Source organism: Odocoileus virginianus, chromosome 21 (assembly GCF_023699985.2).
Source record: "Odocoileus virginianus isolate 20LAN1187 ecotype Illinois chromosome 21, Ovbor_1.2, whole genome shotgun sequence".
Lineage (NCBI taxonomy): Eukaryota > Metazoa > Chordata > Mammalia > Artiodactyla > Cervidae > Odocoileus > Odocoileus virginianus.
In genome coordinates this window covers 55583740-55611459 of record NC_069694.1, presented here as the reverse complement: position 1 = coordinate 55611459, position 27720 = coordinate 55583740, and the positions used below count along the sequence as shown (strand labels likewise).

The window sequence follows — 27720 nt, the reverse complement described above, 5'->3', positions numbered from 1 at the left end:
CTGGCAATCTGGATTTCAGCTTGTGCTTCATCCAGCCCAGCGTTTCTCATGATGTACTCTGCATATAACTTAAATAAGCAAGGTGACAATATACAGCCTTGAAGTAATCCTTTCCCTATTTGGAACCAATATGTTGTTCTATGTCCAGTTCTAACTGTTGCTTCCTGACCAGTATACAGATCTCTCAGGAGTCAGGTCAGGTGGTCTGGTATTCCCATCTCTTTCGGAATTTTCCAGAGTTTGTTGTGGTCACACAGTCAAAGTCTTTGGCATAGTCATTAAAGCAGAAGTAGATGTTTTTCTGGAACTCTCTTGCTTTTTCAATGATCCCACAGATGTTGGCAATTTGATCTCTGGTTCCTCTGCCTTTTCTAAATCCAGCTTGAACATCTGGAAGTTCACAGTTCATGTGTCGTTGAAGCCTGGCTTGGAGAATTTTGAGCATTACTTTGCTACTGTGTGAGATGAGTGCAGTTGTATGGTAGTTTGAGCATTCTTTGGCATTGCCTTTCTTTGGGATTGGAATGAAAACTGACCTTTTCCAGTCCTGTGGCCACATTTTCTCATCTTTAATTCAGTGTCATCTGTAGTCCCTTTGTTATTTTAGCATATATGCCTATCTGTTGTTTCTGATAGATAGTACAATTTATAGATATTACTTAATTTTTTAAAAATACTAATTTAAAACATGTAATTATTTGTTGGAAGAGGTCCCCTCCCTCTACCCAAAATCAGTGGCTCAACTAGAGTTTGTTTTTGCCTCCTGTAACAGTTCAGAGGTAGATATGGGGTTCATGGAGATATGCAGGGACCAGAGTTCCTTTTGTCTTGTTTCTTCTTTCATTTTTCCTAGAGGATTATCCTCATCAAGACGGCTAATTGGCTTGACCACTACCATATCTACATCTCAGCCTGCAGGAAGGTGAAAGAATCAGGATGAAAGGTCTAAAGATGAGACAACGAAATTGCACACATGATCTCCACTCTGGTCAGTGAGTCACAAGATGACAACTAGTTGTCAGAAAGGCTGGGGCTGCAATCTTTGGCTAAGTAATCACACACCAGCTGAAACTTATAAGAATGGAGAGTATCCCAGAAAAATTAGCAGTCTCTGTGGTGGTTGTTCAGTTGCTAAGTCATGTCTGACTCTGCAACCCCATGGACTGCAGCACACCAGCTTTCTCTGTCTCTCACAATCTCTGAAAGTTTGTCCAAGTTCATGTCCACTGAATCGGTGATGCCATTCAACCATCTCATCCTCTGTCACCCTCTTATCCTCCTGCCCCCAATCTTTCCCAGCATCAGGATCTTTCCCAAAGAGTTGGCTCTTTGCATCAGGGGGCCAAAGCACTGGAGCTTCAGCTTCAGCATCAGCCCTTCCAATGAATGTGCAGGGTTGATTTCTTTAGGATTGACCGGTTTGATCTCCTTGCAATCCAAGGGACTCTCAAGAGTCTTCTCCAGCACCACAGTTCAAAAGCATCAATTCTTCAGTGCTCAGCCTTCTTATGGTCTAATTCTCATATCCATAATGACTACTGGAAAGACCATAGCTTTGACTAGATGGACCTTTGTCAGCAAAGGGATGTCTTTGCTTTTTTATACACTGTCTAGATTTGGCAGTAGAAGAGGGATTGGCAAACCACTCCAGTATTCTTGCCATGAAAACCCCATGAACAGTATAAAAAAAGCAGTCTCTCACAAATATAATATTCCAAGATCTAAATTTCTGACACTATAATTTGTAATTAACAATATAGAATTGCATTATTTTTCTAGGTAATCAAGTAAGTGGATTTGAGGAAGGAATCAAAGAAAATCATTTCTTCTTGTTAATGATCATATATTCAAGCACTGACTTCAATTAGGTTGCGAGTACCATTTCTATTTACTTCTTCACAACTATTTTAGTGAATTACCAGGTGCTTTTCATTTCTCGATTCAGTCTTAATACCAAAAAGGGAAAGATTTGTGATAGAATATCATATAATATTTTAATGTTATGAAGATGAGAGTACCTTCCTAATAAGTATTTTGTTACATAAAAATCAGGTTTCTTTCACCTCTTAAGTTGGAGAAGGCAATAGCAGCCCACTCCAGTGTTCCTGCCTGGAGAATCCCAGGGACGGGGGAGCCTGGTGGGCTGCCGTCTATGTGGTCGCACAGAGTCGGACACGACTGAAGCGACTTAGCAGCAGCAGCACCTCTTAAGTGCCTGTTCTCCTATCTTCTTTGCTTATATCAAGAAAAGCAGTGCAATAAAAACAGAGTCTTATCTCATTTAATTCATCAGTTGGAAAATCAAATCACCAGGAACGTGGCATGAGTAATGGGTGATCTATGAATGCAGAACTATGGCCATGCGGTCGTCACAACCCAGTTTTCCTCCTACTGTTATAGTAGGTTTTTTTTTACAGGAACATTTGCTTTCCTTCTCAAACCTTAGTCATCATCAAGAAAAATCAAATGATTGAAGGATAAATTTCTGAGGCCTAAAATCTCACAGACTTTGTAAAATCAGTATTTGCCAAACACCAGATTTTCTATGAAGATCTGCTGTCTTCCATATAAGTAAAAAAAAAAACAAAAAACAGGGGGTGGGGGGAGTGAGTCATAGCCTGTCATTCCTGTTTTAAACCTGAAATGACCCCTTTAAAAAAATCAGAATAAAAACCAAGCTCTTAAAATGGCATAAAGTACCATCTCCTTCCCCTCTTGACCCTCCTGTCCTACAACTTTCCCCTCTTTCCCTCGGCTCCAGCCTTGCTGATTTGGCGGTGTAGTGTCACACTGCCCACTCTGTGGCCAAAGCCATCAATGATACAGGACACTTGGAACAAGATGCTGAGATATTCAGAAAGTGATTCTACCTAGGGGTGAAAGTCCTGGGTCACATTTCTCTCTGTCTCTTCTTGAATCAGCTTTGGTGGGTTACATTCTCAACTGGTTTCAGTTGTAATTTTTTTGTGGGGGTGACATTGCATATTTTATTTTAAAAATAAAATTTCATATAGAGTGACATTGCATATATGCTAAGAGCATAGCCTTTGAAGTGAGACTGTCTGGGTTTTTTTTTTTGAAGTACATTGTTTACTTGTACTTGTATTAATACTTAGAGAATTAAAATTCCAAGAGAAATGAAAACATATATCCAAACAAAAACTTCTACATAAATGTTCATGGCAGAATTATTCATAATAGCTGGAGATGCAGGTAGGAACAGGGGTCTGATCCCTGGGTCGAGAAAATCCCTTAGAGAAGGAAGTGGCAACCCACTCCAGTACTCTTATCTGGGAAATCTCATGGACAGAGGAGCCTGGCAGGCTACAGTCCATGGAGTCACAAAAGAGTAGGACACCACTTAGTGACTAAACAATGACAAAAACAAGACCTAAATGTCCATCAATTGATGGATGGATAAATGAAATCTGCTTTATCTACACAATGGACTATTATTTGGCAATAAAAGAAGTACTGAAACATACTACAACATGAATGAACTTATAAAACGATTGTCACAAAGGACCACATGTTATATGACTCCATTTATATGAAAGGTCCAGCAGAGGCAAATGTATCAGTAGAAATTATGGTAATAGTCAATTATAGCTCAATAAAGCTGTTATTAAAAAAAAATAATTCCAGAAACACCTTGGTGTTGGGGCATGATGAACACCTGAACTTTATTGTTACTATTATTGGTTGTTAGCCCACCATGTACCCTTTCCCCAGCCCCACTTAACATGGCCTAATTGACTATGCTTCCATGTATTTAACAAAGTCCAGATCGTGACCATTTCAGCTTTTTTAAATTCAAAGCTTCTTCAAATTGTAGCTTTGGAATTAGAAATCTCCAAATTTCTTAAGTGACATAAATGCTTAGAGCATGATAATTCTAACTTTCCAAAGGCCACCTATCAGACAGAACCTTGAGTGTTGTCAGGAAATTTCTTCTTTCTCTATGGTCTTTTGCAGAGCTGACTCTCTTCCTTCTTTTCCCCTTAAACTTAGAACAGAAAGACCTTAAGAACACAGAACACCAGCACACACATGTTCCCTGTGACTTTACCTTTCAATAGGATATGGTTACCAGGGTGACCAAGTTAATTACACATGGAACATCAGAGCTGATCTCAGGTGAAAATAGCTCAAGTGAAACCCAGGAGGGCTGGGAATCCAGGCTGACCCTCAGGTCTCATGGAAAAAGAGATTTGTGATCAGTAACTCCAGGCACTGGTGGACTTGTGTGGTTAATTACTCTTTTAGTCATTTGAAAGTTTGGATATAAAGCAGTAACATGAGGAAAATGCAGAGCCAGTTAATAGAGAATAGTACATCAGAGTAATACCAAAAAGAAGAGTATATGGTGAAAAGAACTTTGGGATTAGAATCAGAAGGCATGACTTCCAACTGACTCTAAGATTAGTAAGTCATTTGCATTTCCCAAGCCTCAGTTTATTAATCGACAAAATGATTGGGTTGAATTCAGTCCTCACTAAATATTTGGTTGAATATCAATCTCTCTCAAATCCTTCCCAGCTTTAAATAGTTAGGAATTCAAAACTGTAGAAATGAAACCACGAATTGTTTCTAGTGCCCTGAGCAAGGGGAGAGATCAAATGTACAAATCCAAATTTTGTGGTTTTACAGGAGCTGCAAGCTAACCAAGTTATCACTGTGTTCCCATTTCCAAGTTATTCTCTCCTACATTGTGACATGGCTGTGATGTGAAAACTTTTTTTTTTAATTGCTTTTACAAATTGTACTGCTTCAGCTTAGGTAGAGCTTCCTAAACTCCATCAGATATTTCCATCATATTGAGACTATAAGAAACCTAATGTAAAACAGAATTTTCATTGTAGATTTTTCAAACCTGACCAGTGTTGAACTGGATGTAGGCAGGTTCAGCCAGGTTAACCACACCTTAACATCTCACAAAAGTAAAATGGGGAAAGGGACCATTGGTCTTCACTACGCTGGAACAACATAAAATGCCTGCCAAACTCATGGAGCATTTCAGCAGAAGCATCATGCTCATGCAAGTTTTTACCTAAGTATATCATCAGTAAAAGGAATTTGTCAAGTTGCTTTCACTTTCTTGTTGCCCAGAAGAGAGTGTATATTGAAAACAAAACATTGATCTGGTGGTCCTTTTCTAAGTTTGAGCAAAGTGGTAGCTACACCAAGTCTTGGATTGGCTGAAGGCCTATTTAGCAGTGGGGGGTTGTGAGAAAGCAGCCAGATGGTACTGATTTTTAAGGTTACAGAGAGAGGTCAAGTTCCACGTCTCACATAGGTTGCCTTTCTCATGTCTCTCATAACTCTGAGTGCTTATACATGTAGCGATCTCTGTTTTGGGGGTGGAATCAGCCATCCTACTTTACAGACAACGAATATGTAGACATTCGTTGAAGAAATACACAGAAATCTAGCAATCCTAGCTTTGGTGAAGACACCTCTTCCCATACTTTTAGCTGGGACGTCCTTTCCTCCGTTTCTGCGCCGCGTTGACAGCTGCCTTGGGCGTTCCTTCCTCTGTAGTGAGTCATCCAGTCTCTGTACAAGTGCCAGATTAGCCTCTAGACTGCAATCTCTTCGAGATCCCGAAGCGTGTATCTTCCCATGTCGGCAGTGCAGTGCCCAAAATATCCTAGTAAATATTATTATAAGCATCCTTGTTACTAGTAAATACTATTATGACTCAGGTAATACGTACTGAATGAACAGCTGAACCTGCAACCTGTTGAATGAATGAATGCACCGTCAATACAAACTCCCTCCTTCCTACGGGATTCCACGGTGAAAATGTGGCTCTAATTTAGCCACAGCGTTAATATCTTTGACCTGCTGGAGGGAAACGAACCAACACACAGAACAGGAAGGGGAGAAAAGAGAAAAGAGAGGAGGACGCGCGGCCAGTGCGCGCGCCGCGCCGGGCGGCGGGAGCCGCCCCCGCCCCGCCCCGCCGCGTCTGTGCGCGCGCGCCGCCGGGAGCGCGGCCGCCGGTCGGAGCCCGGCGCCGGGGGCGCGCCGCCGGGAGAGGCTTTGACGTGGCAGTTCCAGCCCGGCTGCAACTCGGCGAGCGAGACCAGCTTGCGGGGACGCCGGCGCGAGGCGAGGCGAGGCGAGGCGCGGCGGGAGCAGCGGCCGCCGCGGGAGCGGGATCACCGGGCAGCCGGCAGTGGGGGCAGAGCCCGGCGGCGGGCGGGCGCCGAGCAGGTAATGCCGCGCCCAGCCTGGCTGCGCTGCGGCGGGACCCTTCCCCGGACACAGTTGTGGCGGGGTGCGGTGCCAGGCTGGGGGTGCGGTGGGGCGGTGGCGAGAGGCGGGATGCTCACTCGTCGCGGGGCAGCGGAGGAGACCTCCTGCTTTGCTCCTTCAGCCCTTTCGTGTAGTTTAATACTGGGGGTGGGGGGCGGTGGGCGTGGGCATTTTTTACCCGCCCCTGCGCCCCTATCTTTGTGTTTGGGGATGCTGAAACTCCCTGGTTAGGGCCCTCAGTAGCCACGGTATTCCAGCGTTACTGCCCGCGGTTTTCTTATCTCTGTATCAACTTAATTTCCCCTTCCTTGGAGGGAGGGAATGCTGGAAATACTCATTTTGTGATAATGGCAAATGTATCTTTAAGCTTCGGGACAGCCTGATAGTGAAACTGATTTGTCCGAATCCCAGCTGGGTCCGGGCTAAGACGTGCATCTGGTGAGAACGGTCGAGTGACAGCGGGCGGGGGGTTGTCCTGGGCTTGGAATCCCAGATTTTGAGGCTCGGCCTGCTCGTGCCAAGTGGCTTTCTGCCATGTTGCCGCTTGAAGCTGAGTCAGGCTTCTGTAACTTGGTGCTCCAGTGTGAGGAAGTTTGACGTGGCAGGCTGGGTTGAGTGGGGAAGCAGATTACTGCAAGGACCGGTGAAGACGGACCCGGCTGCTTCCTGCTCTTTGCAGCGAACATCCCTGCCTTTCGTCTGTCACTCAGCAACAGGCTGCTGCGTAGGTGTGTTGCTGCTGACTTCCTAAATGCGCTTGGTTGGATGAGCTTGACCCAAGCTCAGGCTGCCACGTCTCTCTCCGCTAAGTGGGAGGAGGGAAGATGTGTTCAGCCACACAGTGGACCCAGGGGCCTATCACTCCACTTTTTTAGATCTCCGCTTCCAAGGAGAAAAAAGTGATCTTACAGTATTTTTACTTCAGTTGCTTTCATTTTGGAATCGTATAGTTTAACATGAAATTGAAACCAAATGAATGCAGTTTCCTGAATATGTTTCAAATCTTAGCCGGTTTCACTGACCTTATAGTTTAAAAGATAGCATCGTAAAATAGCAAAAGCAAAAATATTCCAATGCTGGGTGAAGAAAGTGGAAAGAAATTGTAGAATTGTTGGTTTTTTTTTTTTTTTCTGGAAAGGCTTTAGAAGCTTCATTTTGTAAGAGAGAACTAACGCTCCGAGAGGTTCTTCCGCTTATTCTGTGTCACACAGCTAAGTATGAGCAGATGTGTAGTGTGAACCCACTTCTCTCGCTGGGATTCAGAGCTTTTTCTAACTTTTCTTTTTAAGACTAGTTCTATGAAATGTCTCTTCTTTTATGAAACCTGGAGAAAATGCCAGCTTTAAAATATGTTGATATTTTGGTTCTGAGTAGAATCAAGATGGACCTATTGTATTTGTGAGTTGTGTGTGTGTGCTTAAACACATGTGCAATTGGACTTTTTGTTTAAATTGTTTAAATGTATTTCATTTTTAAATATATGTGCATGTATTCTTAGAGGTGTGGTATTTAAATCAGAAGAAAAATCTGTCATCTTTGCTTGAGAAACCACTGACAGCTGTCAAATAGTTGTAGGTTGCCACTTGACTTCTTCAATATATGACTCGTAAAATCAGTCCATTATCAATTTATTTTCTACTATACCTGTTGGACTTTTTTTCCCCTTTTATCCTAACTGCCTGGTTAAATTTACTAATTAGGATAGCACTAAAATGACACAAGTCAAAACATCCAATTGCAGGCTACTGGCAAGTCTGCTGGTCAGTCAGTGACATGTGATTATTGCCAGTGACATGCTCTATGCTGAAATAGGGCCATGGAGACAAAAGGCACGAAGATAGTTGGTACATTTATGAGAGACAGAGTCTCTGTGACACAGTTTAGGCTTACAATGAAAGAGGGATTGGCAGCTGTTATTCAGGATTTAATGCCTGTGCATTTGCCTAGGGCTATGGAAGTGAGTTACTGAGTTCCATAGAGCTGTGGTTAGAGCCGTTTTAGGGGAAAAGTGATATTGTTCGATATGAACCTGTCTCGTGCACTTGATAACTGTACCTTTCTTCAGGCTATCATAAACATTTATTAACAGTGTTTATGTTTTTAATAATATTAAGTGACTCAAACTCTCGCATTGATGTTTTTCCTTTTTCCTTCTGTTCCAGGGTTCCTTTATAGAACTGTTCCTTGGGATGATATTTTCACAATGAGCCAGCAAGGTTACGTGGCTACTCCTCCCTATTCTCAGCCCCAGCCTGGAATTGGCCTTTCTCCCCCGCATTATGGGCACTACGGGGGCCCGTCTCACGCAGCTTCTTCACCAGGTAAGGCGCGTCATTTTGACTCGTGTGTGATTATCGAATCTCAAGCTCGGAGACATCAGATATTCTGAAAGAGCAGCTTTGGAAGAGCTGAATGGTAATTATAGATGATGCAGTGGTTTGAGCTTATAGGATTATTTGGAAAAGCCTGCCTTATCACTTTGGTTTTTTGCATGGGGAGTTTATTTTTTAAATATAGATGAAAACAAAGACACTTCCTGGGTGTCTTGTTTTTACTGTTAGACTTGCTCTTGCTATTAACCGGTAGTGTGAGGTTATTACAAACACTAAAACCCCCACAGCTTATATACACATACACATATATGTGCATATGTATATATATAGACACTATATACTAAATATATGTATGTTAAATATATACATATACTAACTAATATTGAAAAAAATCTCATTAGATTTGTATGCTGAAGTTTAGTCAGTGATGATAATAATAAGAAAAACATGGCCTTGCTGTAAAGTCATTATTGAATAATATTGGTTGCCCTAAAATATGATACCCAGCAAGGAATCTTGGTTTTTGGAGCAGAGGTGGGAGGAGGCATGGAGTGGGACTCCTGTTATTCTGATGGCAGCTGACTTGGTAAGATCACCTCCCATTTTCAAGGGGCTGCCCTGAGGGGCCAAGTTTCAGGGTCAGCAGGGAGGCTAATAATAGCTTCTTTCAGTGCTGATGACCCGATTCCCTAAAAATATTTGTGAAAGGCAGTTCTTGGGACTTCTGAGGAATCCACTCAAATCCTTGGGGAAACTGGGCTGTGTGTAAATAATTGAGTGTCTCTGGAGGTTTACTAGGACTGACTCAGGGATATAGGATCCAGGCCTTGCTGGGTAGCTTGTGTGGACTGCAGAGTCAGCCAGGGGTGAGGAAAGCCTCTGGGAAGGCTTGATGGTAGCAGCCACGCACAGTTGCTGCAGAAGATGCTGTGAGACTGAATTTCCTGTGGGAAGTCACTCTTCTGACTTAGTCCAGGTTTTAAAAACCTCCAGCTGAGGCATCGTCATCTTGTCCAGGTTCAGTCCTCCCCATGACATTTCTAGATCTGGGTCCTGTAGGAACCATTTAACCCATCTTTCTCCAGTTTCTTTTCTGTCTGGTGGTTCATTCCCCGTCAGCATTTATATATAATGATAATTATGCATTACTCTTTTTTTGACTGCTTACCATGTATCATAAGCTGGTCCTCAAAGAATTATGTGTATAATTTTCTTTAACCATCATTCAATGCTGTTCAGTAGATTATTAACCCTATTTGACAGCTAAAAAAACTGGATGTCTGAAATACCATGATTTATCCAAAGTACAGAGCTGGTGGTGTAACCGGGATTCACACCGGGGGTCCCTCAAGAAAACAGCAGCAAACTTGAATAGACACCTAAGTGAAACGTTCAGTGTTCCTCACTTTTCCGCCTTCTCTTCGCAGCCATCTCTTAAACAAGTCCTCAGCCTGCTCCCTCACACCCACCCTTGCCTCGCGGCTCTCTCTGGCTCGGTGTGTTCTCTGCCCCATCGCCTGGGCCCCGTCCAGCCTTCCCCTTCTTCACACTAGGGCTGCTAGTGACCTCTTGTTACCAAAAGCAGTAGACACTGTCCTGTGCTCTTGAATTTGACACCGTTTAGTGCTTTTGTTGGTACAGAACTCTTTTCTGCTTTGGTTTCAATGACACTGTCCTTCCGTTAGTTTTCTTGGTGGCTTTCTGGACAGCTCCTCTCAGGGGTTCCCACTTCCCCACATGACCCTTACGTGGTGCTGATTCTTCTTCTTTGTTCTGACTTCACCCTTCTTCCTCCTTCACTGTAGATTTTTCCCTTAACTGTGTTATTCCATATGAAGGGCTGGTCTCTCAGATCTTTTCCTCCAGCGCAGATGACTTTCTTAAGCTCCAGATCTGTATTTTCAGTTGTCAACCTGTTTACATGGGTATATCAAACTCATCATGTCCAAAATAACTCAGTATATTTTTTCATAAATCATGTTTTTTTCTGGCATTCCATACTCACCGAGCAGCTATCATTCATTCAGCTTCCTAAATAGAACTTTTCACTGTTTCAAAAAATCTCTCCCTTTTACCTTCTATAATCCAGATTCTTTTGGGGGTAATTGAAAATCTTTTCTACCTGCTTCCTCCTTTCTACCAGTAGTCACTATTCTTGCTCCAGCCATCGCCTCTCACCTGGATGCTAATGTTGTCTCCTAACCACATCCTCTCTCCAGCCTTTCTCCAAACAGTCCAGTCCTGTGTTCTGTTCATTCAGTCACTCATCATGTCCAACTCTTTGAGAACCCGTGGGCTGCAGCACGCCAGTATTCCCTGTCCATCACCAACTCCTGGAGCTTGTTCAAACTCATTCATGTCCATTGAGTCGGTGATGCCATCCAACCATCTCGTCCTCCGTCTTCCCCTTCTCCTCCTGCCTTCAGTCTTTCCCAGCTTCAGGGTCTTTTCCAATGAGTCAGTTCTTCGCACAGGTGGCCAAAGTACTGGGGCTTCAACTTCAACATCAGTGCTTCCAATGCATATTCAAGACTGGTTTTCTTTACAATTGACTGGTTTGATTTTCTTGTAGTCCAAGGGACTCTCAAGAGTCTTCTCCAACACCACAGTTCAAAAGCATCAATTCTTCGGCACTCAGCTTTCTTTATGGTCCAACTCTCACATCCATATTATGGCTACTGGAAAAACCATAGCTTTGACTAGGCGGACCTTTGTCGGCAAAGTAATGTCTCTGCTTTTTAATATGCTGTCTAGGTTGGTCATAGCTTTTCTTCCAAGGAGCAAGCATATTTTAATTTCATGGCTGCAGTCACCATCTGCAGTGATTTTGGAGCCCCCAAAAATAAAGTCTGTCACTGTTTCCACTGTTTCCCTATCTATTTGCCGTGATCAGCCTGGATGTCATGATCTTAGTTTTCTAATTGTGGAGCTTTAAGCCAGCTTTTTCACTCTCTTCTTTCACTTTCATCAAGAAGCTCTTCATTTCCTCTTCCCCTTCTGCCTTAAGTGTGGTGTCATCTGCATATCTGAGGTTATTGATATTTCTCCTGGCAGTCTAGATTCCAGCTGGTGACTCATCCAGCCCTGTGTTTCTCATGATGTACTCTGCATGTAAGTTAAATAAGCAGGGTGACAATATACAGCCTTGAAGTACTCCTTTCCTAATTTGGAACCAGCCTGTTGTTCCTTGTCTGGTTCTAACTGTTGCTTCTTGACCTGCATTTAGGTTTCTCAGGAGGCAGGTCAGGTGGTCTGTGCTGGAGAGACTTTTATAGCCTGGAAATCTGATTCTGACTTTCTTCTGCTTCACACCTTTCTGGCACCTGCATAAAGCTGGTCTGTGCCTCTGGTCAGCGCCTCCACCCCGTCCTTCCCCACAGCGTGTGCCCTAGCCTGCTCCTGCAGACTCAGTTCACCTGTGGGTCTTGCTGAAATTTCTGACCACTTCCTGTTCTTCCTCAAGCTTATTCCTAGATCCTCTTCTCCTGTGTTCTCCAAGCCCTATGTGGATTTGCTGCCAGTTACCACATGGTGTGTAATAGATGTGCCTGAACAGTTCAAAAGGTCCTCACACAGTGCTCATTCAAGAAATGAGTGAACGACCAGCTGCTGCGTTCATCAGCAGAGTACTCAGGTGTTCACCAGTGGTAAAATACCGTTTGTTGGGTTAGATCCTTCATGCTTTAACTTAAACCTGTTTGTCCTTATCAGTTCTCAGATACCAGGCTATCAGACTCTGTCTGTGTACATACCTTTCTGTAAATTGTGGTATATTTGTTTAATGATTTAAAACTGTCACTGAATTACCTGAGCCTATCTTTCTCTGTGCTGAATGACCTTAGATCTCTTAGTCTTCAGTCATCACATACCTTCTTCTTTTCTAGTCTTTTTTTTTTTTTTTTTTTTTTTGGTGACAGACTCAGAGAACTTGGCTGTAGCTCCTTGAACTGTCTGTTCTATCATGGATCTGGCCAGTGCCCCATCTTGGTTCTATTTCTTGCATACCACACTGTTCTTTGTGCCTGTTATATGATGCTAGTGCTGGGCAGTAACCATGTGGCAGGTTTATTGGGTGAGCAAAATACCTGTGGCGAGGCAGCACTGAGTAAAATGAACCCAACCTCCGTCCTTATAATACGGACTTGTCTAGTGGGATGTGCATTAAGGAAATGAACAGTGACAATGCAGGGGAAACACCGTTTTGAGGAAGTAGAGGGTGGAATGGAATCTCACAGCGGGCACACCTAACCAAGGCTTACGGATGAAGGGACTCTTCCTGGAAGGAAGAACCTGAAAGATGAGTGAGAGTCGGCTAAATAGGGAGGCAGGTCCCTGGGGTTGGAGAGGTGGCACCTTTGAGGACCTGCAAGAGGTTCACCATGGCTCTCAGGACAGTAGGGTGCAGTGAGGCATCTTAAGCTGGGAAGGGTCACGTGTATTGTTTAGTTATAGTCCACATTGGAAAGAGTGTGAGGAGGGAATCAGTGGGCACACTGCTTTCTGGAGCACGGTTTTGGGTCCTCAGTGCTGTTGACATTTGGGGCCAGCTAATTCTTTGTTGTGGGGGAGGCCGTGCTGTGCATCCTAGGGCCTCTAATAGCATCCTTGGCTTCTACTGATTATCAAATAGCAGTGGTCCCTCTTCTACTCCCACCCCTGGCCCCAAGCCATAGCAACCGAAAGTCTTAGACCTTGCCAACTGTCCCTTCAGGAGCAGCATCACCCTTGGTGGAGGACCACTTGTCTAGAAGCTGAGCAGCAGGAACTGTTGATGTCCTGGAACCAGGGGTTGTGGTGAGGCTTCTAATAAATAGTGAACTCTTGTAGGAATAGCATCAGCCACAGCACCTTAGAAATGGGTCATTATGGTTCTGCCCGTATAGTAGGGAGTTTGTTTAATTGAGATAAACTTCTTCCTTTCTCAAATGGTTTTTAATTTTGGTTTCAGATCCAGGGCCAAATCCAAGATACGCTTTTCTGCGTTGTTGTTTTGGTCAGAGATCAGTCTAGAAAGACATCTGTAAAAGGGTATCAGGAAGCTAAGAGAATAGTAGAGTCAGAGAACCAGGCGACTCTACGGTCATGGAGCCAACATCCAGTAAGCATTGCCTTCCTACCTGGGAGCCATCACTAGGGCACATGGCAGCCCAGTCTGTAAGGGAGTCTAAGAAATGGAGATTCCATCTTTCCAGCTCAGGACCACATGGAAAGGCAAGCCAGAAAGGAATTAGATTTGGTATTGCGTCAGCTAGTCTGTAAAAAATGTCATTGCATTAAAGGCCAGTTTATGACTTTAGATGTTTTTCTTTGAGCATTGTTGTTGTTCAGTCACTCAGCCATGTCTGACTCTTTGTGACCCCATGGACTGCAGCATGTCAGGCTTCCCTGTCCTTCGCTGTCTCCCAGAGCTTGCTCAAACTCATGTCCATTTAGTCAGCAACGCCATCTAACCATCTAATCCTCTGTCACCCCCTTCTCCTCTTGCCCTCCATCTTTTCCAGCATCAGGGTCTTTTCCAGAGAGCTGGCTTTTTGCATCAGGTAGGCAAACTATTGGAGCTTCAGCTTCAGCATCAGTCCTTCCAATGAATATTCAGGACCAATTTCCTTTAGGATTGACTGGTTTCATCTCTTTGCTGTCCAAGGAACTCTCAAGAGTCTTCTCCACAATTTGAAAGCATCAGTTCTTTGGTGCTCAGCTTTTTTGATGGTCCAACTCTCACATCCATACATGACTGCTGGAAAAACCATAACTTTGACTAGGTGGACCTTTTTTGGCAAAGTGATGTCTCTGCTTTTTAATGTGCTGTCTAGGTTCATCATAGCTTTTATTCCAAGGAGCAAGCATCTTTTAATTTCAAGGCTGCAGTCACCATCTGCAGGATTTTGGAGTCCAGGAAAATAAAATCTGTCACTGTTTCCACTTTCTCTCCATCTAATTGCCATGAAGTGATGGGACCGGATCCCCTGATCTTAGTTTTATGAATGTTGAGTCTTAAGCAAGCTTTTTCACTCTCTTCTTTCACCCTCCTCAAGAGAGCATAAGCATAGTTAGATCTTTCTCATGGTATGGTTTTGCTTTCCTATTAAAATTCTCATACTGAAATTCTCATAACCTGATTTCTCTTTGTCTCTGATCACTTATGAAAATGCCAGGTATGTGACCAAAGACTATGACTTTGCAGATAACAGTGATACTGGTTTCCTTTGCCCTGAGAATAGAGTCCAAATGGCCCCCAGGACTTTGTAGTCTGACCCCAGCCAACCTGGACAGCCTCTGCTCTGGCCACTCCCCACACGGTCTGCCGACACTTCACCTTTTGCCTGATCACACCCCACTCTCTCAGATCTTCACTTAAGCTTTGCCTCCTGCCTGGAATCCCCTGTCCTGTCTCTGTGCTAAGAGCTCCTGCCCGTTCTTCAGAATTCAGCTTGAGCAGGCCTTCCTCTCTGAACTTTTCTGGATTCCCATGGGAAGTGTCAGGTCGTTCCTCTGCATTTTACCCTTGTCCCCAGGCGCTGTAATTGTTTACATGGCTGTCTCTTCCCTAAGAGCTCTAAGTGCCTTAGAGGCACATTGAGTGTATGTTGAACAAGAATGAATTTGAATCATTGCTACCGAGTTGATTTCCAAAAATAAAAGGGAAAGAATCTTTTAGTAAGATTTGTGTGAGACATTTCTGCTTGAGTGTGTAAGAACTGTTTTTGGTTTGGTTTGGTTTTTAGAAACAGGTTTATAAATATATGCATCTCATGTACACGTGAAAATACCAGTGCGTGAGTAGCTCTGAGAACTAGTATTTGATGCTGTGTGAGGGTTGCCATGAAACTGCTGTTTGCTTACCTATTTGAGGAATGAGAATATCTTTGGTTTCTTGTAGTGCCTTTAATTATTATTACGTTAGCGTAGTATTGTAGATTTTCTATTTTTGTCCAAAATAATGTTTTAAGAATGAAAATACAAGAGTGCATATAATTATGATATATGTATCTTGTTAGAATATATTGATAAATCCTTGAAAAAAAAGGGAGCGAAGGGTATGACCAGGGTGAGGAAACTAAGGTTTCTTGGGAGATTCCCTTTATTTACCTGGCATTGTTCTGGATACTCCTATGCCCGTTACCTAGTTTAATTATCAGAATGATCCACAGAGACAGGGGACACTGTTGCCATGGCACAGTGTTCAAAGTTTAGGTTCTGAAAGAAAAAAGGATCTTTTTAGGGTCACAGGTGTTTAGTGATACCGGAAGAACGCAGGCTCCGGTCTGCGTGGCTGTAAGTCTCCTGTTTTTCTAACTGCTGGATTTGAGGTATAAACTGTATGTAAAAATAAGAATAATATTTGTTGTTTTTGTTCTTGGTATATGGAAAATGGCTAAACAAACGGTGATGGTAAAGTTAATAAAAAATTTTTCTTAAGTTTGAGGAATTCAGTTTTAAGAAAAGAAACCTTTGTATAATTCTCACTAATATTATTCATGAATACTGCTACTTCACTGGCCGTGTTTCATTCTGGATTACCCAGGCATCTGAGAGCATGCCCTTCACAGGGTTGTGATGACCGCATAAGAAATTCTTCCTGGGCCACTGTAGGGTCATTCAGTCACTTTCCTTACTCTCTAAGGGAATCAGCTTTCTCGGAAGATGAAAGAAGAAAGGAAACGTTGAGTATGAAATACTGTCGTGCGGTCAAATGGAAGAGCTAGCACAGGGCAGCCAGGAGGTCACTGGTGATGGTGCCAGAGAGGAAAATGGGGTCAAAGTGAAGCGCGTGGGAGAAGGCAAACCTGTGGTTACCAGCGGCAGGGGCGGGATAAGCTGGGAGACTGGGACTAACATGTATACTCTACTATATAGAAAATAGGCGACTAATAAGGGTCTACTCTGTAGCACTATTACAGAATATAGCCATATTCTGTAATGGTCTAATGGGGAAAGTATCTAAAAAAAGAGTGGGTGTATGTATAGTAACCAATTCACTTTGCTGTGCTGTTGAAACTACCACAACATAGTAAACAGACTATACTCCAATAAAAATTAGAAGAAAAAACGTTGAAAGGTCTGGAGCAAAAACAAGCAGAATGGAAGTAGGGACAACACATAGAAGAAATGTACTTTCTCTCTCTTTTTTTGAAGTCTGAAAGGGGTGTCACAAGTAATCAAGTCTGAACCTTTCCTTCTGCAGTGAGGGGAAACTGAGGCCTACAGAGATAAACTTCTTGCCCAGCACGGCTGGATGGGGCATCACACTGCTCTAATCCAAGCTCAGTGATTTGTCTCCTGTCCCACCATTTCTTTAGAAGAAGGAGAGAAAAAATGTTTGAGAACAGTTTTAAAGAGAAACTTTTAAAGATCTCCGTTGCGGAAGAGGTGCTTGTAAATTAAAACAGGCACTGCTGGGAGCATCCCCATCACGTGTGGTCTCGTAGTTTGTGTGAGAAGCTGGGATGGCATGAGCAGCCCCTCAGCTGTTTATCACCCAGCCCGTGGAATCCTGGAAAAATTACCAGCTCTGAGGTCCGTGCCCTGGATCCGTGGGAGGAGCAGATGCTGTTCTCCATGCACTTTCCTCATGCTATAACCCGGGCATTTTCAGAGGTCCTTCCCCCTGTAGTTAGAATTACTGTGCTTTGTGACGCCCCATACTCTTTCCTCCCCAGATTTGAGGTCTGATCCCCAGCGGGCCTATTGCAGTGTGCACTCTGGCAGTCTTTATCTGACAGTGTGTTTCTGTCCGGGTGCCTCTCTACCAGACACAAAGATTTGCTTCTGTCTTAGTTTCTGGTTAGCGTTAAAGTGATGCCTGCGCTCCTGGCACTGTGGCGGTCAGACAGGGATGCTGCAGCCTGGAGTGGGTGAGTCTGTGCTGTGAACGCAGGTGTGGAGGAGACCCTGTTCTCACCCATTCTTCCCCTCCACCCCTCGTGTTCCACTTTCGACCTGTAACCTCCGTGTCCTGTCTCCCTGCACGTTCACCCTCTTCTGAGCTCCTGTCCTTCCCTTGCAGGCATGATAAAGCCAGCGGGGCCTCTGGGGGCAGCTCCCCCTGGGGGGATGTTGCCTCAGGGCCATCCGCCTCCTGGACCCCACCAGTTTGGCCAGAACGGAGCTCATGCGCAAGGCCCTCCTCCACAAAGGTGAGCTGCAGTCCAACCCCCGTCTGTGTAATCTGCCGAAATCGTCTCATGGGTCCCTTCTGCACCTGCAGGTTTGTCGATGGAAACTTTGACCTCTTGATGCCTCGAAAGGATCTACTGGTAAACTGTCAGGAAACAAAGTGTTTACAAAAGTTAGGACATTGAAATACCAGTACTAATAAATAAAGTACCAATACTGTTAAAAAAAATAATGAAAATTACTTGTGTCAGTAGCTTTTAGTTTGGAGTTATATTCATCTTCTGTGTATGCATGCTCAGTTGCTAAATTGTGCCCGACTCTGCAACCCCATGGACTCTATCCGCCAGTCTCCTCAGTCCATGGGATTTCTCAGGTGAGAATACTGGAGTGGGTTTCCATTTCCTTCTCCAGGGGATCTTCCCAATCCAGGGATCGAACCCACGTCTCCTGCATTGGCAGGTCGGTTCTGTAGCACTGAGCCACCAGGGAAGCCCATGTTCATCTCAGTGTTTTGTATTAATCTCTAATCCTCCAGATGTCTGTGGTTTATGTTCTCCAGTGAAACTTTAAATCATCTGTTCTCTTAAGTCCTTTACAGAACTGAGTTCAGTGCCAGTAGGTGCTGAATAAATACTTTAAAAATTAAATCAGATTGCTGCCAGTGGTGAAGACTGTGGATTTGATGTGGAAGGCACACGGATGCCAGTGCAGGACTCTCGAAAGGCGGGGGGATACTAAAGACAACCCAAGAAATCAGTCTGTCTGTGTTTATAAATTAAGGAAAGGAGAAGTGGGAGGTGGGCCTGGAGAAGCCAAGGTGTGAGATGCGGGATGTGCTGGGAGCCCTGCAACCCCTCAGGACTGTGCCCTGGGGGGAACCCACCTCACAGCTTCCTGGCTGGAGTCGTGAGTCCTGGGAGGTGTTGCTGTGGAGAATCCCCGTGCTGAGTGGCAGACAGTGTTCACGTTGGAATTTGTCCAGGGATTACCCAGAGGCTTTGTTTCCCAGGTTCCTTCATAGGTTGTCAGGCTGCAGAGTTGGGGTTGGGGGGGAAGTAGGCCGTCTGGAGGACTCTGGACCCTGCTGATGGTGAGGTCCTTGGGTTACCCTTTCAAGGAGACCTAGTCCCTGTTGATGGGGAAACTCCCTCTGGCACATTTTAAATCATCACTGACAGGGCATTCATGAGGCCATCATCTCCTGGTTCTTGTTCTGATAACATTTTCCATTGAAATGGTAGCTCTGAGATGCAGTGAAGGTTATTGTAGGGATCACTGGATGAGTGAGTCTAAGTAATATGGTTTCCATGGGATTGTGCTTTGAACAAGGAGCAAGAAGTCCAAGGCCCCAATTCAGGACATGCCCCTCCGGCCCCCAGTCTCAACAGTGTAGCAGTGGGGTCTGAGGGGACGACACAAAGGTTGAACCCAGATGCTACCTCTGGTTCATTAGCCTTGTGATGCTGGAGACATTCCTAGGCCTTTAGATCTCCTTTTCCTCACTTGCACAATGAGGAAATAGAATTCTCAGTCCTGAACAGAGGGGAGGAGTTCTAGAGAAGTACATTGTTGTGAACTGTCAAGCAGGTCAGATTATTTTTTTAAAAGAAATGCAAAAAATAGAACAGCCACTTTGAAGTTAAATTTTGCATCACTAGAAATAGCCTAGATTGCTTTCAACTTTTTGGTTATTTCCACTTGTTTTCTTGAATTAGGTTACGTGTGTGTGTTAGTCACTCGGTCGTGTCCGACACTTTGCAGCCCTGTGGACTATAGCCCCCAGGTTCCTCTGTCCATGGAATTCTCCAGGCAAGAACACTGGAGTGGGTTGCCGTTCTCCTTGCCAGGGGATCTTTCCGATCCAGGGGCTGGGCCTGGGTCTCCTCTGAGCCACTGGGGAAGCCCAGGTGATCACGGACTTGGCCATCAGTCGCATCGTGGTTGTGTGGCTGTGCGCTCAGCACGGCATCTGCCAGTGATGAGTAGCAGAGACTAAGGTTGGGCGTGTGTGATCCTCGTGGCTCAGGCAGTTCTGGCTGGACAATTTACTCCGCCTCTGCGAGCCTTGGTTTCCTCATCACAGGTGTAACAGTAAAGATGTGCTGGTGAGGATTTTGGTCATTAGTCCATGCAGAGAACCTCACACAGCACACAGCACCCATGAAAGGCAATGTACATTAGCCGTTATCAACACCCACTCCACGGGATTTGGAGAGTCTCTGGTCTGTTGCTTGCCCTGCCTGCTAGCTCAGGGTAGCTGCCTGTCACGGCTCAGTTGAGGAATCTGCCTGTGTTGTGATTCCTAGGGAGACACTGACGGATTTTGCCCCATCTCTTTCTCCTTCTGTACTGTTCCGTTGCTTCAGCTTACACTGAATTAAAGGCTGGAAAAGGAGCTATAGAGACTGAATTTATGGCTGACGGTGGGAAAGGATGGGGTAAGGGATAGTTAGGGAGTTTGGGGTTGACATGTACGCACTGCTGTGCATGGATAACCGAAGAAGGACCTACTGTATGTATACCGCAGGGAGCTCTGCTCAGGGTTCTGTGGCAGCCTGGATGGGGAGTGAGTGGTGTGAGGGAGAAGGGATACGTGTGTATGTATGGCTGAGTCCCCTTGCTGATCACTGGAAACTGTCACAACTTTGTTAGCTATACCCTAACACAAACTAAAAAGTTAAAAAAAATGGAGAGGTCTAGTGTTGGGGCTAAGCCTCTGCGGGGAGACTCCCTAGCCTCCCGGACGCATTTCTGAGTCTGCAGTTCCATGCGGGGCAAAGGGCCCCGTGACTGTGCTGGTGAGTCATTCCAGGCTGAGGACAGGGCTTGTCAGAGAGCACAGGTCATCCGTGGCCTTTTTGTGATGATTACAGCACTTCAAGGAGTCATCTGTCTCGAGAGGACCCATCCTAGAAGTCTTTTCATTTTTTTTTTTTGCCATATCTAAACTGTTGAATAAAAACATGATCAATTCAGAGCCATTATGCTGATTTAAATTTTAAAATCATGATTTTTATTTTTAAATATTGCTATTTCAAAGTTTCCTAAAACTTAAAAATCATACCTAGTCATTTGGCTTTTTGATTGGCTGAGGCAGAATAAATGTCTTAAAATTGTAAATGGTACTAAAGTTATCTACAGCGTGTTCCTGCTGGGTGGGATTAATTTCTTATACAAAATCTATAACCTAAAGTTCCATTTTTTAATCATTAAGGGAAAATTTAATTGTAAGTGTTCTGTTTTGACCCAAGAAATGGGAAATTACATGAAAGGGAAGGTGGGAAGGAGACTCGTCTTCCCAAATTGAAGCTATTATTAGGGTGAATCTACCAAGAAATTGATTTCAATGGAAAAGTAGAAAACAAGAAAAATAAGAGAAACACAGAGTTGTTTTTTTTTTTCTTTTTTGTGTGTATGTGTAAAGCAATGAAAATTTGGCAGAGCTTTTATTTTATTCAGTGGGCTCAGTATTTAAAAATCTAGATTTTGTATCCATCTAATCTTGAAAAATTTGGTACCTTACCTCCAGATTCTAACAAACTTCAGCATGTCACTCACTTCTTAGGCAATTTGTTGTTAACTTGAAGATGAAAAGTGTTTGAGGTTGAGTAGACCACAGACAGCTGAGTCACCTCTTGAGAGGTTTAGGGTGAAACCGAGGCTCACTTCTGATATTTTATTAATCCTCAGGTTATAATCCTTAATGGTTCTTTTTGATTACCTCTCCTGACATTCAATGAAACAGTTAATTAAAATAAGTAATTGGAGCTTATCTATTCTAATTTTCATTATAATTGTGCTAAATTTATAGATTTAACTTGAAAAGGATTGATACTATAATAACTGAATCTTTTGATTCATAAACAAGTATATTCCTCTATTTAAGTCTACTTTAATTTCTCTTAGCAATAATTTATATCTTCTAGTATAGAGGTTTTGCACTTATTTTGTTAGATTCATTCCCAATGTTGTATGTTTTTCAATGGTATTATAAATGGTGTATTTTAAACTTTCACTTCCTCATTGTTTATTGCTAGTATATAGAAAGAGAATTCATTCTTGCAAAAAAAAAAAGTAATTGTTTCTTAACCAAGAAACATGCTAAATGGAGTAATCAGTGAGAAATACTTAAATCTGTATGATTTTTAATTCTAACCACATTATATTTAGAGCAGGGAAAGGATCGTTCCATTTTTATGGATTGAAAACTGAGAGCTGCAAGGAATTACGTGGCTTCTCCCAGCTCACACAGCAAGTCTTTAGGTTAGGAATCAGAGGCCTGGATTCTCACCAAAGCTCTGAGATCCACATGGCCTTGAATAAACTAATTTAGGAAAGTAATGAAACTTGAAAAATATTAAACCATTTTGTATGTTTAAGATGTTTTGTTAATCTTTTCATATGTATGTCAGAGCTTTTAAAAATATTTTTATTAAAAAGTTATTTAATAACAGTTATCCTTTCAATACTGTTTTATTTTTACTTTTAAGTTGATAATATTGCTTGACTGATTCATGTTGACGTATGGCAAAAACCACCACAATATTGTAATCATCCTCCAGCTAAAATTCATTAATTTAAAAAATCTAATCTGTTTAAGAGTTAGGTTGATCAGAAAAATAATTTGTGAATTTCTGATGCCTAACTCCTAGGATATGTATTAGGCAATGAATGATAAATTGGCATTTATGGGTCAGAAAGTAATAGCTAATGGTTGTTCGGTCTCTCATTCTGTATTTTAAATCTTTAACTTTTGTTAAAAAATACTTGAGGTGCTTGTCCTGCTTCTATTTGAAACAATCCTGTCTGTACTTATCTCTTTAAAAATGATTCACAGGATTTTTATATTTAAAAAATATTGTTAACATCTATGAAATATTTCTGAACATGTTGGGGAAATGTTTTTCTCAAAAGAGTGAATACTACTACCGCCTTCTCTGCTTGGCCCAAACCCTCTCACTGCGCCTCACGCTACAGCTGCTAATACATTCTGTACATTCTGCCTGAGGGCAAGTGTTTCATGTATCTACAAAACCCCATGAATGAGTTTTAAGAAAAAGACAAAGAGCATAATTTTTTGAAAGAAATGAAATGATTTCTTTTTATGAAGCAAGGATTTACAAAGCATATCTTTAACACAGTTCTCAAAAACTCAGTTCTAAGTGATCATAAAGATACAGTCAGCAAAGCATTTTAGTTTTCTTGATTTCTGTCCTATTGATCATTAGCCCAGTATAGATGATTTCTAATGGACTCAGCTTCCTAAATTGATTTCCACAATTTGTTAAGTGATTATCATTAGATTTTTTTTTTTTTTGGCTAAGTGTCTTGATGTCTTTAGCATGTGAGCATGAATATGGGATGGTGCTACACGATTGATTTTGAGCTCACGTTGAGGTTAAAGGTGTATCATATAATATGAGTCGTTTTCCCAGTGCCCACTAGAAGGGCTGATTTAACTTTGCCAGTTGTTGTACGTCATTTGCATGTGACATTAACACCCCCTTTCTCCCTCAGATTCCCTGGCCCTCCACCTGTCAGCAGTGCGGCCCCTTCCTACCCACCATACTCGCCCTCAACACAGTCGTCGTATCCAAGTCCAGGGTCCTCTGCGTCCATGGCCCAGCTGGGCAGTCAGCTCGGTGCCATGCACATTAACAGCTACGGTAACAGTTTCATTTTTCATGCTTATTGACTGCCTTGTCTCATGAGTATTTTTAGTAAGAAACTTTTCCCTTAGATTCAAAATAGACATATCTCTGGTGTACCATATTGAACTAGTTTTAGATATTTTCATATAAATTATCTGTATTATGTGTGGCAGTATTTTTTTTTTCCAAGTCATGCTGCCATTTATTTCAAGGTAAGTGAAGGATCCACAGAATGCCTTACATTCAACACTAGACCAATTAAAAGAAAAAAAAAACACTTCACAAATCAACATTAGAACAGTGAAATCCCTTTAAGAAATGTAAGTTTTAACCCTGTATTTATTATGAGGCCCACAAATCAAAAATGTAATACTCTGTTTCATAGTCCATTTTAAATTCTGCAGTTAGGTCATGTGAGGAATGGAAGCTCAGATGTTGTGAGGCAGAACAGAATAATAGGAGAGAAGACAGTTACAATACTGAGATGTACATCAATAGAAATGCTGGCTATTTTAGGAGCCGTGGAAATGTTCACTCAACAACTTCAGGGTCAGCATTGATCTTGATGACAAATGTTTTCATTACTTATGGTTAGTTTCTTAAAAGTATCAGTAAAACTGCCCTCAGAATATTTCCTTTTACTGATTTCAAAATGGGTAAGTCTTCAAAGCAGCAACTCAGTTTCACATAATCAGAGAAAGGAAAAAGTAATCTGGTTCTATAGTTTCAAATATGACTGGATAGAATTTTAGTTGCTAGTCCCTTCTCCTTCATTATTTCTTCCTACTTCCAAAGTCCATTCTATCAAGTCAAGCACAGGATGTAAATAATTTATTGATCTGAGTGAATAATGCCTGTTATGTAAAAAATGTTTTTCTTCTGTATGATTTTCTATACTCTGTACCAGACAAAGTTCAGTTGCTAAGTCATGTCCGACTGTTTGTGACCCCATGGACTGCGGCACACCAGGCTTCCAGTCCACTTTTCATGATAATTAATGCCATGTATCATGAAAAGTAGATGTAACTGGGTTAAAATTTTATCCCTCTAATTTTCTATCATTATAAATGTAGCTCTTTTAAAATTCTTCACTTGTATAAAATACCCCAAATAGGATTTATGTTACTTTCCAAGTGATGATTTCTTCTTGTGGGGGAAAAAAGTGACTTGTATAAGGGCGCCTTCTTGCTTTACTGGGGAGGAGAAGCGTCCCTGGTATATATGAGGTGGAAGTGAGAGAGTTGTGGAGTGTGGTGTTCATGTGGGCCGGTCTTCTGTTTCTGCCTAGGTTCAGGGGCGGCTCCCCCCAGCCAGGGCCCGCCTGGCCCTGCGTCAGCAGCGTCAGTCCAGGGTCCTCCCCAGCCTCCACAGCCGTCCATCCTGCAGCCTGGATCTCAGGTTCTCCCCCCGCCGCCCACTGCACTAAACGGTCCCGGGGCCTCACCCTTGCCTCCGCCAACGCACAGACCAGATGGGCTCCCTGGGCCTGCTCCTCCGAATGCCCAGTACCAGCCCGCACCTCTCCCAGGACAGACCCTGGGCCCTGGATATCCAGCACAGCAGGGTAAAGTCGCCTTGGGTTACCTGGGGGTACCCTTAATTGGGAATCAGGTTTGTTCCGATGGTACTGGACATCTGTCCCTTACTGTTTTTGAATAGTGTGACAAGTAAAAAGACAAGGGGAACTGTAGATACTTGCTTTTAATTCCCTGCCTTATTTAATATGAAAAATGCAGCACGCTCGACTGAACAGCATAATAACGCCAGTGAGCTCTGCGTCTGCGTTTTGGGCTTACGGTCACTTCTCTTTCAGCCAACTACGGGCCCCCGGTGGCAGGGGCCCAGCTCTCCTACCCGGGAGGCTTCCCGGGAGGGCCTGCACAGATGGCCGGCCCGCCGCAGCCCCAGAAGAAGCTGGATCCCGACTCCGTCCCCAGCCCCGTAAGTGCTCTGCTCTCCATCTCTGAAGAACCCGCTCTTCACTGTGTGCTCTCAGAAACCCTTCAGCTTGTCAGTGTTTACCCTGTCCTTTATCGTCCGAGCACAGTGCCGTCACGTGGACGAGGCTCGCTTCCCTCTGTGTACGTACGGGGTGGGGAGGGGGCTCCATGCTGTACCCGAGGTCTCCCTGAGAGAGGCAGCCTGTGGGGACTTCTCTGGGATCATGCAGTCTTGGCAGCACCCATTGATGTTTATTCTCGTGTACATCAGCAGTATTTATTGATACTTAATGATTCATTTGTAGGAAGGATATATTCTATATAAAAATGCTGTTTTCAGAAACTAAAAGATCCTTTCAGGGTATCCATAGGAGTGAGAGTACAAAGTATTTTACATATTTTTAAAAACTGCTTTATATAAAATTAGAGCTACAACTTACTCTCCTCCACAGAAGTGATTTTCTTTAGAGGAGTACTCTTTAGTAACTGTATCAGTCAGCTTTATTAGGTTTAGTCTGCGTAACAAACAGCCCTCAATTTGGCTTACATGCACAAAGATTTCTTTATCACCTAGGTTACCTGTAAGCTGCATTAGCTGCAGTTTGATTTTAGATTCTGCTCCGTATGCCCTTATCACTCCAGAATCCAGAGTGAAGGGGCATCCCTCCTGGGGACATGTAACATTATGACAACGGGAGAAAGGGGGGAAAACTGGTTAAAAGGTGCAGTAGCTCTTAAAGCTTCCAGTCAGTTGTGACACATGTCAAAATCACTCACCTGTCCTTGGCTGAAGCAAGTCATATATCACAGCCTGGTGTCAGTGGTGGAGGGATGTAAATATTTGCCTCAGAAATTGGAAGTCTTATGGCTCTGAGCAGGGCTGTAAACTCCTTTGGAGTAAATGAAATTGTGTACAGTTAACTTTCATCTTTGAAGTGGTTTTATAAACATGAGTCGAAAAATTTAGAAAGAGACTAAAGAGCACTAAGAGGTACTATGTTTATATTTTACGTTTTTGTAACCTAACTTTTGTATTAACAAGTCATCAGAAAACTTAGTAGCTCACAAGCACTATTTATTCATGCTCATGAGTCTGGGCAGGCTTGCTAATCTGGGCTGGATGTGACTGATTTTGGCTTGCTTTCTGCATGAGGGGTCAGCTAGAGGCTTGGCTGGAGTCTTGGTCGAGGATGGTCTGTGCATTTTCTGTGGTTGCTGGAGCCAAGTACCATAAACTTGGTAGCTTAAAGCAACAGAGGCTTCCTGTCTGAGTTCTGGAGGCGGTGGGTCTGAAGTCAGTGTGCAGGCCGGGCTGTGCTCCCTCCAGAAGCTCCATGAGTGAGCCTGTTCGTGTCTCTTCATTCTTTGGCTTGTAGCCCCATCATTCCAGTCTCTCCCTCTGTCGTTATATCACCTCTCCCTCATCTCTGTGTCTTTTCCTCCAGGTTTCGATCTCAAAACTGCTTGTGCCCTTCTCATGAGTTTCGTGTGACTCCCTTTAGGGTCCACCAGATAGCCGAGAATAAGCATCAGCTCTCAAAATTCTTAATTTGATCAATTCTTTTGCTACATGCAGTGTTTTTGTTGTTTAGTCACTAAGCTGTGTTCGATTCTTTTGTGACCCCATGGACTGTAGCCCACCAGGCTCCCCTGTCCATGGGATTCTCCAGGCAAGAATACTGGAGTGGGTAACCATTTCCTTCTCCAGGGAATCTTCCTAACCCAAGGGCCAAACTTGCGTCTCCTGCTTTGCCGGCAGATTCTTTACCTTCTGAGCCCCTGAGAAAGCGCCATATGCAGTGCCCTTGTTGATGATCCTATTTCCAGCCATTACTTTTCTAGCTTATTATTGGGTTGGCCAAAATATTCATTCAGGTTTTCCTGTATGATGGTATGGAAAAACACAAATGAACTTTTTAGCCAACCCAATATTAAATTATTCCACTTGAAGAAGTATCATGATGTATTTATGTGATTGACAGTTTAACTTCTTAGTTCTCTGCTTATATGTAACCTCTACAGACTCTCTAGTTCATTTCACTTCATTCTCTGATGCTTTTGACTCCTGCTTTGTTGTTAATCTCTCCAATACTATTTCTGTTACAGTTACTGGCAATTTTACTGTCTGTAGACTCTCCCATCTCCAGTGTCTCTCAGTTCTGATCTTCCTTTCTTCTGATGTGCTTTTCATCTGCCCCACATCTAGTCTTACCATGGATCCTGTCATTGCCAGTGACAGTGTATCTCCAAAGTCTCAGCTGAAAACATCCCATGCTCCAACCACTGATTCTTATCTTTTCAGCTCATTCCCTTTAAGACTCAAACTCCCATAATACTCACCCACCAGGATTTACAGTCTACCACTGTTTCTTGATTCACGTCACCTCCATCTTCTCACTTCTCTTAAGCAGCTTCGAT

At 43.2% G+C, this 27720-nt stretch overlaps 1 protein-coding gene and 1 long non-coding RNA gene across 4 annotated transcripts in view; one reads left to right on the top strand and one right to left on the bottom strand.

The window, feature by feature from the left end:
• Nucleotides 1-3658: 3658 nt before the first annotated feature.
• Nucleotides 3659-5898, bottom strand: LOC139030246 (uncharacterized). The gene is made up of 2 exons (XR_011482555.1): nt 5741-5898; nt 3659-5650 (listed from the first exon to the last, which is right to left on the bottom strand). It is a non-coding gene; the product is annotated as an uncharacterized lncRNA (long non-coding RNA).
• A 146-nt stretch (nt 5899-6044) lies between these two features.
• SEC24D (SEC24 homolog D, COPII coat complex component) overlaps nt 6045-27720 on the top strand; it is a 113317-nt gene continuing 91641 nt past the window's right edge. The window contains exons 1-6 of one of the 3 annotated variants that reach the window (XM_070452382.1): nt 6045-6219; nt 8424-8582; nt 17602-17731; nt 23229-23377; nt 24651-24926; nt 25176-25303. In XM_070452382.1, the coding sequence (XP_070308483.1) occupies nt 8465-8582; nt 17602-17731; nt 23229-23377; nt 24651-24926; nt 25176-25303 (801 nt within the window). In that variant the 5' untranslated portion in view covers nt 6045-6219; nt 8424-8464. Of the gene's footprint in view, nt 6220-8423; nt 8583-17338; nt 17450-17601; nt 17732-23228; nt 23378-24650; nt 24927-25175; nt 25304-27720 lie in introns of those variants that run through there. The other 2 variants (XM_020879794.2, XM_070452381.1) reach the window with 2 other exon arrangements.